Source organism: Metarhizium album, assembly GCF_000804445.1.
Source record: "Metarhizium album ARSEF 1941 chromosome Unknown scaffold_16, whole genome shotgun sequence".
Lineage (NCBI taxonomy): Eukaryota > Fungi > Ascomycota > Sordariomycetes > Hypocreales > Clavicipitaceae > Metarhizium > Metarhizium album.
Window position 1 is genome coordinate 315,274 of NW_024467590.1, and position 14,464 is coordinate 329,737.

Consider the following 14,464-nt stretch of genomic DNA (forward strand, 5'->3'; position numbering starts at 1 on the left):
CCATGGCGCGATTCGTCACGGATCTGCTCTACTCCCTGGGGAACTGTCTCAACTGTTTCCCCGGCTCGCCTACGCTAAAGATCAACAGCCGGAGCTTCAAGATCCTCCGCCTGCTGGGCGAGGTGCCACGCCCCGTCCAGGACCCCGTCATGTCGCTCGACCAGGTTGATCGTGATGCTGACTCTCCCCCCCTCCCCAGGGCGGCTTCTCCTACGTGTACCTCGTCCAAGATACCGCCACGCACGAGCTCTTGGCCCTCAAGAAGATCCGGTGTCCGTTCGGCGCCGAGTCGGTGCAGCAGGCGATGCGCGAGGTCGACGCCTACCGGCTCTTCGCGCACGTCCCCGGCGTCATATCGGCCGTGGACCACGCCGTGGCGACGGAACGGGGGGCCGACGAGGCCACCAAGACGGTCTACGTGCTGCTGCCGTACTACCGCCGCGGCAACCTGCAGGACATGATCAACGCGAACCTCGTCAACGGGGGCAGCTTCCCCGAGCGCCACCTCATGACGCTCTTCCTGGGCGTGTGCAGGGCCGTCCGCTCCATGCACGAGTACCGGCCGCCGCCGGCGGAGCGCATGGAGATGGGCGACGAGGACGAGGGCGAGGGCGACGCCGCCGCCGCCGGCCGTCGCCGCCGCGCAGGCAGCAAGCTCGGCGGGCGGAGCAGACGCAGCGAGGCCGACGACGAGGAGGACCAGGAGCGGCCGCTCATGGGGGCCGAGGACCGCGTCTCCGGCGGCGGAGGCGCGACGCGGTCCTACGCCCACCGCGACGTCAAGCCCGGCAACATCATGATTGACGACTCGGGCTCGGCCCCGATCCTCATGGACCTCGGGTCCGTGGCCGCGTCCCCCACGCCCATCACGTCGCAGTCGGTGGCGCTGCAGGTCCAGGACACGGCCGCCGAGCACTCGACGATGCCCTACCGCGCCCCCGAGCTCTTCGACGTGCACACGGGCTCCGTCGTCGACACCAAGACGGACATCTGGTCGCTGGGCTGCACCCTCTACGCCTGCCTCGTCGGCAAGTCCCCCTTTGAGATGCGCTCCGACGAGACGGGCGGCACCCTGAGCCTCTGCGTCCTCGGCGGCGACTGGCGCTTCCCCGACGAGACCCCCGCCGCCGCCAGGCGCGTCAACACCATCGGCCAGGCCAAGGCCCGCGCCGCCTCCGCCTCCGCCTCCGCCTCCGCCTCCGCAGCCGGCCCCGAGCCCGCCTGTCCCGGTCCCGGTCCCGGTCCCGGTCCCTCCATCAGCGAGCCCGTCCGCGACATTGTCAGGCGCTGCTTGAGGGTGGACCCGGCCGAGAGGCCCGACATAGGCCAACTGATTGCCTTGGTCGAGCGTGTCGTTGAGAGTCTTCCGGATGACGGCGCTTTGTAGTGTAGCGCCGTCTTTCCCCTCCATTGTCGACGCCGTATTGCGCTGCTGCTGCTACTGCTGCTTCCTGTCCTGCCTGCTATTACTGACTGGCATTGTCGTGACACTCGGCAATGCCCTTGTACATCTATCTATCCAATCCTGTCACATGGATGGACTCGGGTGCGTTTGACATCATGTGGCAATTTTTCCCTTTCGTTTTGGGCATAGGCGTTGTGGCTTCATCAGATGTACACAACTGGCAGAGCTCGAGTCAATAGACACATCTCCCTGAGCAAATCAACTTTTCCGTGGCGCGATCCGAACCGGAATCTACATCCAATTGCATACACGGCAGGGCGCGCCAAGTTTCTCCACGAGTGAATTGAATTTGCATCGACGTCGCACAATCAAGACTGCCCATCATCGTCATCGCTTTGATCCTCCATCATTTGCCTCACACGTCCCTTGTGGTCTTCTCTACCGCATACCTAGCGTCACTTGAATGCTGGCATCGGGGCATATGCGTTCAAGCTCATTGGTGTCCTACAGCTGGAGCTTGAACGTCGCCACCTCAAACGGTCTCAGCTTGATATCAAATTTGCCATCACTCACTTCCACCTCTTCCAACTCGTCCTCCAGGAGGCTTGCCTTGTTCACTCGCTTGACATTGTAAGACGTCTTGATGGTGCCCCTGCTATGGCCGCCCAGAGACTCGTACACACGCAGGATGATGCTTTGTCCCTTGTTCACCCGCAGGCCTTCACGAAGACTCACGTCGTCGTCGTCATGGCCTCGCTTGATGGTGTCGAGAATCAGCGACGAAGACTCATCTCGGTTAACGAGCTTGACCGGTGCCTCTGACAGGGACTGAATGACCGTCTGGGGAGCAGACAGCGCCTTCAGCGGGTTGTTGAAAGCATAAGCTGCCTTGACAGTAACAGAAGACAAGGCGCCGCTGTGAGGAAAGATGGCCCAACGGATGCTGTGCTGCCCCATATCAGCGTGCTCGTCGGGGGCCTTGGGGGCGCGAAGAAGTGACAGACGCATCATCTTGCCCGCTGTGGCGAAACCGTACTTGCTGTCGTTGAGAATCGAGACGCCATAGTTGTGCTCCGAGAGATCGGCAAACTTGTGACAGCAGACTTCGAACTTGGCCATGTCCCAGCTGGTGTTGTAGTGCGTAGGTCGCTTGGTGATGCTGTATGCAGTCTCGTACGAAGCCTCGGTGTTAACTATATTGACAGGGAACTCAACCTTGAGAAACTTGGAGTTTTCATGCCAATCAACTTCGGCCGAGCAATCAACTTGAGACTGTTGTCCCTTCAAGGCCGCCCCAAGTGAGATGTAGGATTTCATGGAGCTCCGGTCGCTGATCTTGATGTCGGTGACCAGAGTGACGCGGTGCGGCTTATTTTCGTGGATCTTTGTCTTGCCATACCGAAGCTCTTTGCGAGTATCGAGGTGATAGACCTCCACGTCCCAGGCTTCCCAGAACAGAGGAATGTCATCAAAAATGACAAACTTGTTTGCCCGGCCACCTTGCTCGATGACTTCGCGATCATTGGCGAGATCGTACAACGACGTGATACAGCCGTTTTCGACCACCACACGGAGTTGTTCGTTCTGCAAAACATAGACCTCCCCATTCGAGGTCACCGTCACTGCAGGTTTGTCCTCCTCCATCTTAAAGCGTCGAATCGGCAGCATTTGGCCATCTCCACAAGCCACACCGACTTCAGAATCAGATAGCTCGACAATTTCTTTACGATGCCAAGGCAGGGTATTGACAACGACGGACTCGTGGACAGAATTTGGCAACGCAGACGACACGCCAAAAGAGTTGTACAGGTCCCCGAGAAGCTTTTCCCCCGTCTTGAATACCTCTGCGTAGAACTGCGCCTCCAGTTAGTATGGGATTGGACATGTTGGGTACGGAAACAGGAGTGGGCTGATGCAAACCCTTACCTTGTCGGATTCGTCATAACACATCTCAATGGAGCTGCCGGGAAGACAGTCATGGAACTGGCAAAGCAAAACGTTCTCCCACATGCCGTCAATCTCCTTGTTCGGGTACTTGTAGGACGAGTCTTGGACAGAAGCAATCGTTGCCAGTTGTTCGACGTCTCTCAGCAGAACCTCGGCCCTGCGATTGAACATCTTGTTGTTGGCCTGCGTGGTATATGTTCCCCGGTGGAGCTCAAAGTAGAGCTCTCCGTACCATGTGGGAAAATCCTTGGCCTTTGGTGCCAGGCGTTCAAAGAAGTCGTCAACGCTCAGGCCGAGCTTGAGTTTGGGAATGGACCCTATTGTGTTGCTGATGCCTGCGCATCGACGCAACTTCTCAAAGTGCTGCCACGTTGGACCACCGCCGCCGTCGCCTTTGCCAAACACCAACAACGATGAGCTGTCGACCCGCATAGTCTTGTGCCTGCTGATACTGCGGCGCAAGTCACCAAAGTCGGCTTCCGCGGTGTATGTTTCGGATGGGGGCATGTGACACATGACCTGACTTCCGTCCGGGCTCACCCACATAAAGGTGGTGTGAGGAAAGGTATTGATATTGTTCCAGCTCAGTTTCTGGGTCATGAAACGGTCCATGCCAGCCAGGCGACACAATTGGGGTATTTGACTGGAATATCCAAAAGTGTCTGGCAGCCAGAAGGTGCGGCAGCGAGAGCCAAACTCGGCCTCAAAGAATCGCTGACCGTACAAGAATTGTCTGACAAGGGACTCTCCACTGGGCATGTTTGTGTCATGCTCAACCCAGCTCCCACCAATGGGATGGAACTGTCCTTGGTTGACCTTGCGTTTGACACGCTCAAATGCACTTGGGTAGAGTTGCTTCAACCACTTGAACTGCTGAGCCGAGGAACAGGCAAACCGCGCCTCTGGATACCGGTCCATCAAATCGCATTGACTGGACCAGGACCTGACAACTTTGCGTTTTGTTTCCGCAAAGGGCCACAGCCAGCAGCTATCAATGTGGCAATGACCAATACCGAAAACGACAGGTTCCTTGCCGTGCTCGTAGACTTTGTGGGAGTCAACATCCGGTCCGATGATCTCTTTCGCAATTTCCCTGCACTTCAAGATGGAATCTTGATTGTTGACCTGGAACGTGTCGATGATCCTCATGGCAACGGAGAGGGCGTGGTTCTGTTCGGCAGAGTCTTCTGGAAGCTCTCGGGCAGCGTCCCCAAGCTCCCACATATCAAAGTGCAGCATGCGAGCTTGCACATTGACCGCAGCGATATTGGCTTTGTTCAACCCATAGTATCTGTTCTCGTCTGGAGGTGCAATGCTGCTCTTCCCGCCGGGGGCATTTCCGAACATGCCATTGCAAGCCATTTCAATGTAGATGACGTGTTCCTTGCCATCTCTGAAGGAGTCGGGAAGATTCCACTCGATGCGCTCACCCCCGCCCGTGAGGCCCTGGAGAGGCACACCATCCTCGGTCCAGACGAGACCCTCGTTGTTGGCGTCCCATTCCAGAATCAAAAGCTCTTCGTCGAGAATTTCCTTTGGGACGGTCAAGTGAATCCGGAACCAGTGGGTAGTCCATGACGGACCAAAGGATGCACCAATGTGAGTTTCCTTGAAGTCGTGTGATGTTGCCTCCTTGAATGTAGGTCGATCCTGGCCAGGGGCACTCCAAACATAGATCTTGACGTGGGGGCTGCCGGAAAACCTTGCCTTGTATAGATTGCTAAAGCAAATGATTTTTGTGAGCCAGGCGGATGCAGTTGGTCCGGGTGTCAAAATGAACGAATGCAGTACTTACGCCAACAAATTCACCTTCTCATACTGACTAGACTTGTAGAAGGGTTCAATTCGGTCCTTCAGGATGCTGGTCTTGGCAACGCCGACGGGTTTGTGAGCAAGCACGGGGTAGGAGGCCTTGCTCCTCATATCACCACCACCGCCCATGTTACGAGCTTCGATGCTGAGTCCCGGGGCTGGCGGAGCTGAGCGATTGGAAAGCCGTCGTAGCTTTCCAGGTAGAGGGACAGGCTGCAAGGAATCCGGCCCAGGGATATGCCGAGGACAGTCGGCAGATGGCGGGAAGATATGATGGACGAGGCCCTTGTAGGAACTGGAGTATCTAGATCAGCGGCTGACTCGAGCAAGTGACCCAGTACAGGTCACCACGAAAAGTCATCAAGAGGCTTGATGATTGATGTTGGATGCAAGTCGAGGGCGGATGGGGAAGCTCGGGGGAGCTCCAGGCGGAGGAGGGGGTGACTTGAGGGAGGTTTGAGGGGGAGGGGCCAGGCGTAGGCATGGACCGCATGGCTTTGCCGGGGTAGCGGCATCCATTCCAGTGGGGCCCGTTGATGTGGATGCTGCACCTGCACCTGCAGCAGCGCCACCAGCACCCGACCCGTTCGCGCGCCGACCTCACGGCCTGTCCCAGTGGTGTCTCGGACAAACGAAAAGAAGCAAACATGGACGGATGGACAAGACAAACCTCATGGTGACAAAGGTGAGGATATAGCTGCTAAGTATCTCTTTTTTTTGTTATTCCGTATCGTTTCGGGCGAGCCTGGCTCTGATGTGCAGTACTAGGTAGGTGGCCAAGGCAAAGCGAAGCCTTTCGAGGGCTGGGCACAGGCACAGGTTTCGGGGAAGCGAGGCACCGACGACACACGACCAGGCGAGGGGACCCTGGGGATCAGATCATGCGGCCGGCGGATATGCGTGAGGTTGGTCTGTCGCGAGACAAGCAAAGGTCAACAGATGGCAGAAACGACGAGTCAAGAGGGCAGAAGACGGCCTGTAGCAATAGGGAGGCAGAGCACAAAGGATCCCGGCAGAGTGTCGACGCTGCGGTGCCAAGAAGGATGATGATGATGCTGTGATGCTAGGGGCGGTGCAGACGCACGCTTGAAGCAGCTCGCCTGCTGTCGTTCCATGTTGGCCCCAGCAACAGCAACAGCAACAGCCAGGCCGTGTAAGCGACAGCCATGGCCTTTTGTCGCAAAATCGGCGCGTCACAAGGCAAGCGCATTCGTGCTGGCCTGGGAGGCTCTCCGCACATGCAATGCACACACACGTGCCACCGAGCGGCAGCGTCGGTGTGTTGTTTTTAGAACAGCCATCACCACACACGCCTGATGGTGGTGGTTTCGTGGTTGGTCCTCAAGTTTGCCGTCGGGAGAATCTCGGCTGCGCGACTTGCGCCGGACCTGCCGCTGCGACGTGCAACCACGAGATGCCATCATGCTCGGCTCGAGGCTTGCATTTATTCTGTTTCTGTTTCTGTTCCTCCCCCCCCCCTTTGCCGTCGTGTGATGTACTTGGATCAGGTGCCATCAACAGCAAGTCGCGGCGTGTCATGTCTCCAGCATGGAGTGCCGAGTGCCGAGTGCCGAGTGCCGAGTGCCGAGTGCCGGCAGCATGGCCTGGCCAGCCCGTTTTGACGTGCCATCAAGTACTTTTAAAGGAGCATTTTGTGCCAGCATTCCCAAACTTGCCAACCGCCATCGTTCTCTTCTCCCTTTCAAGGGCCTGTGCTGGATGCTGTGATGGCCGCCATCTTGTCCTTGCTCCAATGCTGCTGGCCAACGCCGGTACCAGGCAACAAACAGCCAGAACCAAACAAAAGAAAAAAAGACCAAGTCGTAGACTGAGGAAAACTTCGTAATCTAGTATAAATACGCAATGGGATTGCAATTTTTCACCTCTCGTAGGCCAGTATTTGTTCATGCTGCCGAAGCTGGGTTTTGTCTTGATCCCTGATGCCAAATCACGGCTCAGGCTCCACACCAAAAAACCACGGCAGAGTCCAGACATCAGAGCGACGGAACTGCGTCGTCGTCGCCATCTCCTTCATCCTCCACGAGTCGCCACCTCAGCATCGCTAGCTGCACGGAGCGGCCAGGGGTCCCGAGCTCCCATGTTCCCGCCATGCCGTCCCCGTGGAGCCCGAATCGTCGTGAGCCGCCGTGTGCTGCGTCCTCTATTCGCACAACCGTCCGTCTTGTCCATCTTGGCCTCAAGCGACAGCGCCCCTGGTCGACTGCAATGTCGCGGCGCGAGGACTAAAACTACCATCAAGCTGTCCGACTTGCCCCAAGGCCCAATAAAATCCGGATCCAGGCCCCTTGAAGACGAGGAAAATGAGCCCAGCTATCCAACCGTTGTGCTTCAGGCACGCCGCAACATGCGCAAGTTTGAAAATTGCGTGCTTCTCACCCGTGTTGGCGGCTTCTACGAACTGTATTTTGAGCACGCCGAGGAGTATGCCTCTCTGCTGAACCTCAAACTGGCATCTAAAAAGACCAACGCTGGGCCTGTCCCCATGGTAAGACGAGCCTAATCCCCCACGTATCTTGCAGTCTTGCAGCTCACATTTCCGACCATAGGCTGGCTTCCCCTTCTTCCAACTGGACCGCTTTCTGAAGGTTCTGGTTCAGGATCTGAATCGCTACGTGGCCATAGCAGAGGAGTTTCCCAATGACGCTGCTGACAAGGTCAAGTCTGGGGGGTTGATGCATGACAGGAGGGTGGCTCGAATTATCACCCCCGGCACTCTGATTGACGAAAACTTTATCGACCCGTATGCGAACAACTATGTCCTGGCAATACATGTTGCCGAAAGCAAAGGGGCAGCAGAATCTACATCTGTCATGGTCCAAGAGCATGGCATTTGCCTTTCAGCCCCAGCAAGCCCGCTGCCGCTTGGCCTGGCCTGGCTGGACTTGTCGACGGGCCACTTCTTCACACAGTCCTCAGACCTGGCTTCTCTCCCGTCGATACTGTCCCGTATCGGCCCGCGGGAAGTCGTCCTGGACCAGGAGATCGAGTCCCGCAAGGATCATGACATCTTTTCCATTCTGGCCGAGGACAGACACCTCATTACTTACTCCCCCAATGGTGGCCTGACAGACATGGGAGACTGGACACCCCTGCTGGAATCACAAGTGCCAGAGAGCGCCCGGAAAACCTTCACGAGTGAGGAAGTCCTCGCCGGCAGCCTTGTGCTGAACTATGTCAGGGAACGACTCCAGGGAATGACGATGAGGCTCCTGCCGCCTCTGCGACGCGAGTCAATGCAGATCATGAACATTGACAAAAACAGCCTGCGGGCTCTGGAAATCAAGCAGACGATTCGGGACGGCTTGTTTCGTGGGAGTCTTTTGCACGCCATTCGACGAACTGTCACAAAGAGCGGAGCAAGACTGTTGAACGAATGGCTCGGCTCCCCATCCACATCTCTCGAGGTCATCAACACGCGACAAAACTTGGTTGCGAAATTCATCTCTGCCGGGGATCTTCGTGACTCCATCGTCATGCTTCTCCGACGGAGCCATGACTCGCAACGGCTGGCCCAGAAATTTTCTCTGGGAAGAGGCGACGCCGACGATCTTCTGGCATTGGCAAACACCATACAGGCCACCGAAGACATCGTCTCTTTACTCGACGAAGCAGCAGCATCAGGCTCCGATGCCGCGCAGAACGACGGCCTGTCGGGGCTTCTGTCAAGAATCCATCTCACCCAGCCACTCAAACTGGCCCGCAGAATCAAAGACGCCATAGACGAAGAAGGGATCGTCCACCAGCACGAGATAGAAGACTCTGAAGCAAGTCAGATGCTCTCTCTCGCCCAGGACATCGTGGCAAGCGAGGGATCTCGAGACGACGCATCGTCTCTGCCCAAGGGCAAGAAGAAACGACCAACGTCCATCAGGGAGCACTACGCAGAGGACAGCGAGGCCTGGATCATGAAACCCGGTGCGAGTACCGACCTGGAAAAGCTCCATGCGCAACTTTCCTCCCTCGCAGACGAGATGGTACAACTGAGCAACCTTCTGCGCGTGAAATTCGGTGCTCCTAGTCTTACGCTGCGGTGGAGTCCAGGACTGGGCCACATTGCCCACGTCAAAGGGAAGGACACCAAGAACGTCACCGACGTCCGAGCCCTCTCGTCCAGCCGTTCGACCACGTCCTTTCACGTGCCCGAGTGGACGGCGCTGGGCCAGCGTCTCGACCAAGCGCGCTTCCACATCCGCCGAGAAGAGCAGCAGGTGTTCCAACTCCTTCGCAAACAGGTGGTCCACAACCTCGTCAAGCTGCGCCGCAACGCCGAGGTGCTCGACGAGCTCGACATCGCGACGTCCTTCGCCCGGCTCGCCATTGAGCAGAACCTCGTCCGCCCCAGGCTCAACAACTCTACAACACATACCGTCATTGGCGGGCGACATCCCACCGTCGAGGGCGGCCTGCTAGAGCAAGGCAGAAGCTTTGTCCGGAACGACTGTCTCGTAGGAAGTCAGCTGGACGGCTTGCTCTGGCTCATCACGGGCCCCAACATGGCAGGCAAGAGTACGTTTCTGCGGCAAAACGCGCTCATTACGATCCTCGCCCAGGTCGGATGCTACGTGCCCGCTTCATACGCGGAGCTGGGCATCGTAGACGCCATATTCAGTCGTGTCGGCTCCGCGGACAACCTGTACCGCGACCAAAGCACCTTTATGGTCGAGATGTTGGAGACGGCCCAGATTCTGAAACAAGCGACGCCGCGGTCTTTTGTCATCATGGACGAAATTGGCCGAGGGACTACGCCTGAGGACGGCGCCGCCGTCTCGTACGCCTGTCTGCACCACCTGGTCACGGTGAACCGGTGCCGAACGCTGTTCGCGACGCACTTCCACCGGGTCGCTGATCTGGCGGCATCAGATGGCCTATGCAAGGCCGAGGGAGGTCCAGTGCAGCTTTACTGCACCGACGTGGAGGAGGATGAGCAGGGAGGGTTTGTGTACGTCCACAAGCTACGCAAGGGCATCAATCGACGGAGCCATGCTCTGAAGGTAGCCAGGCTGGCGGGTTTGCCCGAGCGAGCCGTGGGCACTGCCAAGCAGGTCCTCGAGGGAGAGGGCGTTACCGGCACGTTTTCTACATGTGCTGCGATTGGGGGTTGATTGTTTAACTGATGAATCATGTACAAAACACGCTGTACCATAGCGCATCTAGGACATCCATGTACTACCAGTGTATCACTATAACGCTTTGTTTTCATGTCAGCCGTCACTCCAGAAGAAATGGAGCATTCATAACAAGTTTTGTGTGGGCAACGATGAGAGGTCATAGGGTGGTGATACTTGTGTCATCAGGAGATGTTCAGGGTTAAAAAGCTCTTGAAGTTGTTTTCATAATCATCCCCAAAGTTTGATATCCGAGTTGGAAAAAAAAACAAATAGAACATGGTACTAACCTTTTTGAGTGTAGTGTGCAGCCAAATATCAGAGCGGCTTTCATTCACGTTTCACGTCATCATTTCTGAAAATCATCGTGAGGCATAGCTTTCATTACGCATGGTGTCAAGAGGGCATTTCCCAGGTATCCTGGACAACCATCAAGCGACCTATGTAACCTTTTCTGAGATGCATGTATCGTAAAACCAGCCAGAGATCAAAAGCCAGCCCCAACGCCAGTATCTCAGGATGCCGCTTAGTCACTACATGGGAAGCCGGTTAGTTTGTTGGAGATTACAGAAGCACTTGGGGGATTAGAAAAAGTCCACGTACAAGAGACCACCGAAACCCTCGTCATCCTCAGACTCAGACTCGTCCTTCTTCTCCTCCTGGGCAGGGGCGGCGGCGGCACCACCAGCGGCTGCGGCTGCAGGAGCGGCTGCAGCGTAAGCCTCAGGGTTGGCAATGCGGTCCTTGAGTTCCTCAACCTCGGGCCATGTGATGGCAGTCTCGACGGCAACGGCAAGGAGGTTCTTGTACGAGTTGATGATGGAGTGCATGACCGAGGGCACGGTGGGGAAGTTGATGGCCAGGGAGATGGTGGCAATGGTCGTGATGGCCTTGGCCAGGCTGCCGAGGAGCTGCTCCTGGCCGATGTCGAGAATCTCGGCGGAGAAGACCTGGCCCTGGTCGTAGACCTGCTCGATGCCCAGACCGTAGGTGAAGGGGGAGATGTTCATCATGTTGAGCAGGGTGGCCTCGGAGGGGCCGACCTTGTTGCCGGCCTCGACGAGCTTCAGGTCCGTCGTGATTTCAATGGTACCACGGGCAATCTTGGTGGGGACACCGAGGGCCTGGAAGAAGGACGTCTTGCCGGGCTCCATGCCTGTGTTGCCGGCGGGAATCCAGACATCGATGGGGGCGACGGCGCCAGCACGAGCGGGCGCGGCGACACGGTTGGCCAGAAGCTTGTCGCGGATCTCCTTAAGTTCGCCATTGGTGAAGACGAAGCCGACATTGCCCTTGACGAAGGGCAGGAGGCGCTCGTACTCGGGGGTGTCGTTGATGAAGGTCTTGAGAGCACGGCGAACCTATTGGCAGCAAGCTTGGTTAGTCATTGGATCCATTCGACAATTTTGCACACAGAAACCGGTCTAATTGTTCCAATGGCATGGTTCTATCATTGGTGAGCTTGCACGTACCATGGTGTTCTTGCCCATCAGGACAACACCATCTCCACGGAGGGAGTGGCGGACCTCGTGCATCTGCTGGGAGCTGACATTGTCAATCGCGACGACGAAGACGGAACGGTACTCCTCGAGTAAGCCCTTGAGCTTGTCGAAGTAGCCGGCCTTGTTAGCAGACTTGCCCCCCATATCTTCTTATTTGTGAAGGCAGGATTTTTTAGGGCAAGGGGTATATTTGGAAAGAGGGATTTGGTGCAAAAGGTTGCGTGATGGTGTTGTCGCAAAGCCAAAGCCGTGAGGGCGGACGAAATTTCGGATTTTGTTTCGCCAGTCGCCAAAATGTGTGATGCGAGCCGCACCCCCGCCCCTTGCTGCTTAGGGCAAGCGAGATTGGGGCTAAGCCGGATCGAGAACAAGTGGGCTCTTGCACCCATCTCTGACGAATCATCACGTGCTCGAATGGTGAGCCCGAGGTCCCCGTTTTCGAGCAACCCAACGACCAACCAAGTGCGAGGCCGAGAGTCGAGACGAAGGAAAAAGTGACATTCAGAATGTACCTTTTTTTCTCTCTGCATGTCAGCTTTCAGCATAACTAACCACTTTTATATCTGAGACCTTGAAGTCGAGGAAAACCGAACAAAACTGCAACAAGACTCATGGGGCCAATTTTCGGTCTCATTGTATGTACTTGGAAATGAGTCTCAGGGCAATACCGTATAATCGAGTTCAAACGATAGGCAACATCCTCTTCGCCACACGAGGCGGCAAGATTCACTCATTCAACGTCTCAGACCATAAACACATATCAACATGGCAACACCCTGATTTAGAAAAGCCAAGCAGCGCAAGAGACTCAAGGCCCGAGCCAAATATTGAGGCCAAAACAACCACAGAACCCGAAAATGTCCCCGACAAGGAAGAAAGTGAGCCGCCAGCCAAGAGACAGAAAGTCGTTGGCGGCGATGTGAACGGTTCCGCGGGAGACGCTGCCCCAACCAAAGCAGAAACTACCCTCCATCGAGGCAAAAAGGGCAAAGCAAGAGACAAGAGTGACAACCACGGCGACAAGTCGCGAATGGGAAGAGTCGTAGACCGCCCTCTCATCACGCTCATGACGTGTACAGACGACGGCAAACATCTGATTGCCGTGTCAGGACACGACAAGTCCGTCTGGGTGTTTCAGCACGACGGAGAGGGCCAAATAACTCAGCTCAGTCAAAGGTACGTCTGTATTCCAGAAAAGAGACGCCTCACACACACACGCACACACACACAAACACTGACCCCGTCTCCAGAACAATGCCCAAACGGCCCAGCGCCATCGCCACCGGGCCCGGCTCTCGAATCATCGTCGCCGACAAATTCGGCGACGTCTACTCCCTCCCGCTCATCATGGCGCCCCCATCGCCATCCAGCCTCGCCCCTCACACCGCGCCCGTCCCCGAGCCGCCAGCAGCCGAACCCGCAGCCAACACGTTCACGGTACACTCCAAGCGCAACCTCGAAGCCCTCAAGCACCAGCGCAAGCAGCTCGAGCTCGAGAGGGCCAAAGGAACGCCGAAACCCCAGGGACCAAGCTTCGAATCAACCCTCCTACTAGGGCACGTGTCCATGCTCACGTCGCTGGCCGTCACAGAGGCCCAAGGAAGGAAATACCTCCTCACAGCCGACAGAGACGAACACATCCGCGTATCGCGGTACATCCCACAGGCCCACGTCATCGAGGGCTTCTGCCTCGGACACAAACAGTTCGTCAGCGAGATGACGATCCCCCAGCGCAGAGAGGACATCCTCGTCTCCGGCGGCGGAGACGAGGAGCTCTTCATCTGGGACTGGAAAGCAGGCCGCCTCCTCTCCAAGACAAACCTGCTAGCCCTGGCGCGGGAGATTGCGCCGCAAACGACACGAGTCGCCGTGTCGGGCCTAACGTCGCTCGTGTACCCCGAACAAGGCGGCGTCACGTACGTACTCGCCACCTGCCAAGAGTAAGTCCTCGCTCTTTGACGAGCCAGATGCCGCTCTGTTGTCATGACACAGTGCGCTGACAAGGACCATCAGCGTGCAAGCTATTTTCACATGGCAGCTTACTCCGGACAACCAACTCAAAAACCCGGGCATCATCCAACTTCCCTGCAATCCACTCCACATCGCCGTCGCCCCTGCTTCAGACGAGACAGCCCCCAAGCTCGTCGTGGCCATGGACCCAGGTCAAGGTGTACAGGCCAAGAGTCTACACGCCTACACTCTCACGCGGACTGAAAACCGGCTATCGTCCGATGTGGAAATACCTATTCACGGACAGAGTTTCGATGGCCCGGAGACGCAAGTTTCTGAAGCCGAAATTCGCAACATGTTTTTTGTGGTTGAAAACTTGCGCAAACAGGGAGGAGAAGGGGGCGGCGACGATGGTGAAGATGCGGGAAGTGATTCTGTTGCAGAAGTCCGTGCAGAGGTGAAGGCTACCCCTGCCGAGGTGTAGATGATGTGTATATGTGCGTATACTATGAAACTGTGTAAGTTCTACACGATACAACTGGATAAAGAAAAAAGAAAAGTCAGAGTTCAACGTGACGCATGGTCTAAGTCTGCAACTACCAAAACTCGTCGAATCATCTATATCCTCTAAACGCCAACCAACCAGACCAAACGCTCACGGCTTCTGCGACAATAATGGCGACTGAGAGCGCAGCCTTTGCTTCAGACACCTCCCAATCATG

At 56.5% G+C, this 14,464-nt stretch overlaps 5 protein-coding genes across 5 annotated transcripts; 3 read left to right on the forward strand and 2 right to left on the reverse strand.

Moving 5' to 3' along the window:
• Positions 1-2: 2 nt before the first annotated feature.
• Positions 3-1,387, forward strand: MAM_05886 (Protein kinase-like domain protein; the record flags this gene model as incomplete). The annotated part of the gene is made up of 2 exons (XM_040824684.1): positions 3-164; positions 200-1,387. 2 exons carry the CDS (start codon positions 3-5, stop codon positions 1,385-1,387), a joined length of 1,350 nt encoding a protein of 449 aa, XP_040677366.1.
• A 522-nt stretch (positions 1,388-1,909) lies between these two features.
• MAM_05887 (alpha-mannosidase) lies at positions 1,910-5,293 on the reverse strand (the record flags this gene model as incomplete). The annotated part of the gene is made up of 3 exons (XM_040824685.1): positions 1,910-3,259; positions 3,332-5,072; positions 5,148-5,293. 3 exons carry the CDS (start codon positions 5,291-5,293, stop codon positions 1,910-1,912), a joined length of 3,237 nt encoding a protein of 1,078 aa, XP_040677367.1.
• A 2,236-nt stretch (positions 5,294-7,529) lies between these two features.
• On the forward strand, positions 7,530-10,287 carry MAM_05888 (MutS2 protein; the record flags this gene model as incomplete). The annotated part of the gene is made up of 2 exons (XM_040824686.1): positions 7,530-7,670; positions 7,732-10,287. 2 exons carry the CDS (start codon positions 7,530-7,532, stop codon positions 10,285-10,287), a joined length of 2,697 nt encoding a protein of 898 aa, XP_040677368.1.
• Positions 10,288-10,874: 587 nt separating this feature from the next.
• Positions 10,875-11,936, reverse strand: MAM_05889 (60S acidic ribosomal protein P0; the record flags this gene model as incomplete). The annotated part of the gene is made up of 2 exons (XM_040824687.1): positions 10,875-11,651; positions 11,763-11,936. The coding sequence occupies 2 exons, from the start codon at positions 11,934-11,936 to the stop codon at positions 10,875-10,877; spliced, it is 951 nt and encodes a 316-aa protein (XP_040677369.1).
• Positions 11,937-12,441: 505 nt separating this feature from the next.
• MAM_05890 (tRNA methyltransferase) lies at positions 12,442-14,226 on the forward strand (the record flags this gene model as incomplete). Its single annotated transcript, XM_040824688.1, has 3 exons — positions 12,442-12,968; positions 13,043-13,732; positions 13,785-14,226. 3 exons carry the CDS (start codon positions 12,442-12,444, stop codon positions 14,224-14,226), a joined length of 1,659 nt encoding a protein of 552 aa, XP_040677370.1.
• Between the last annotated feature and the right edge of the window lie 238 nt (positions 14,227-14,464).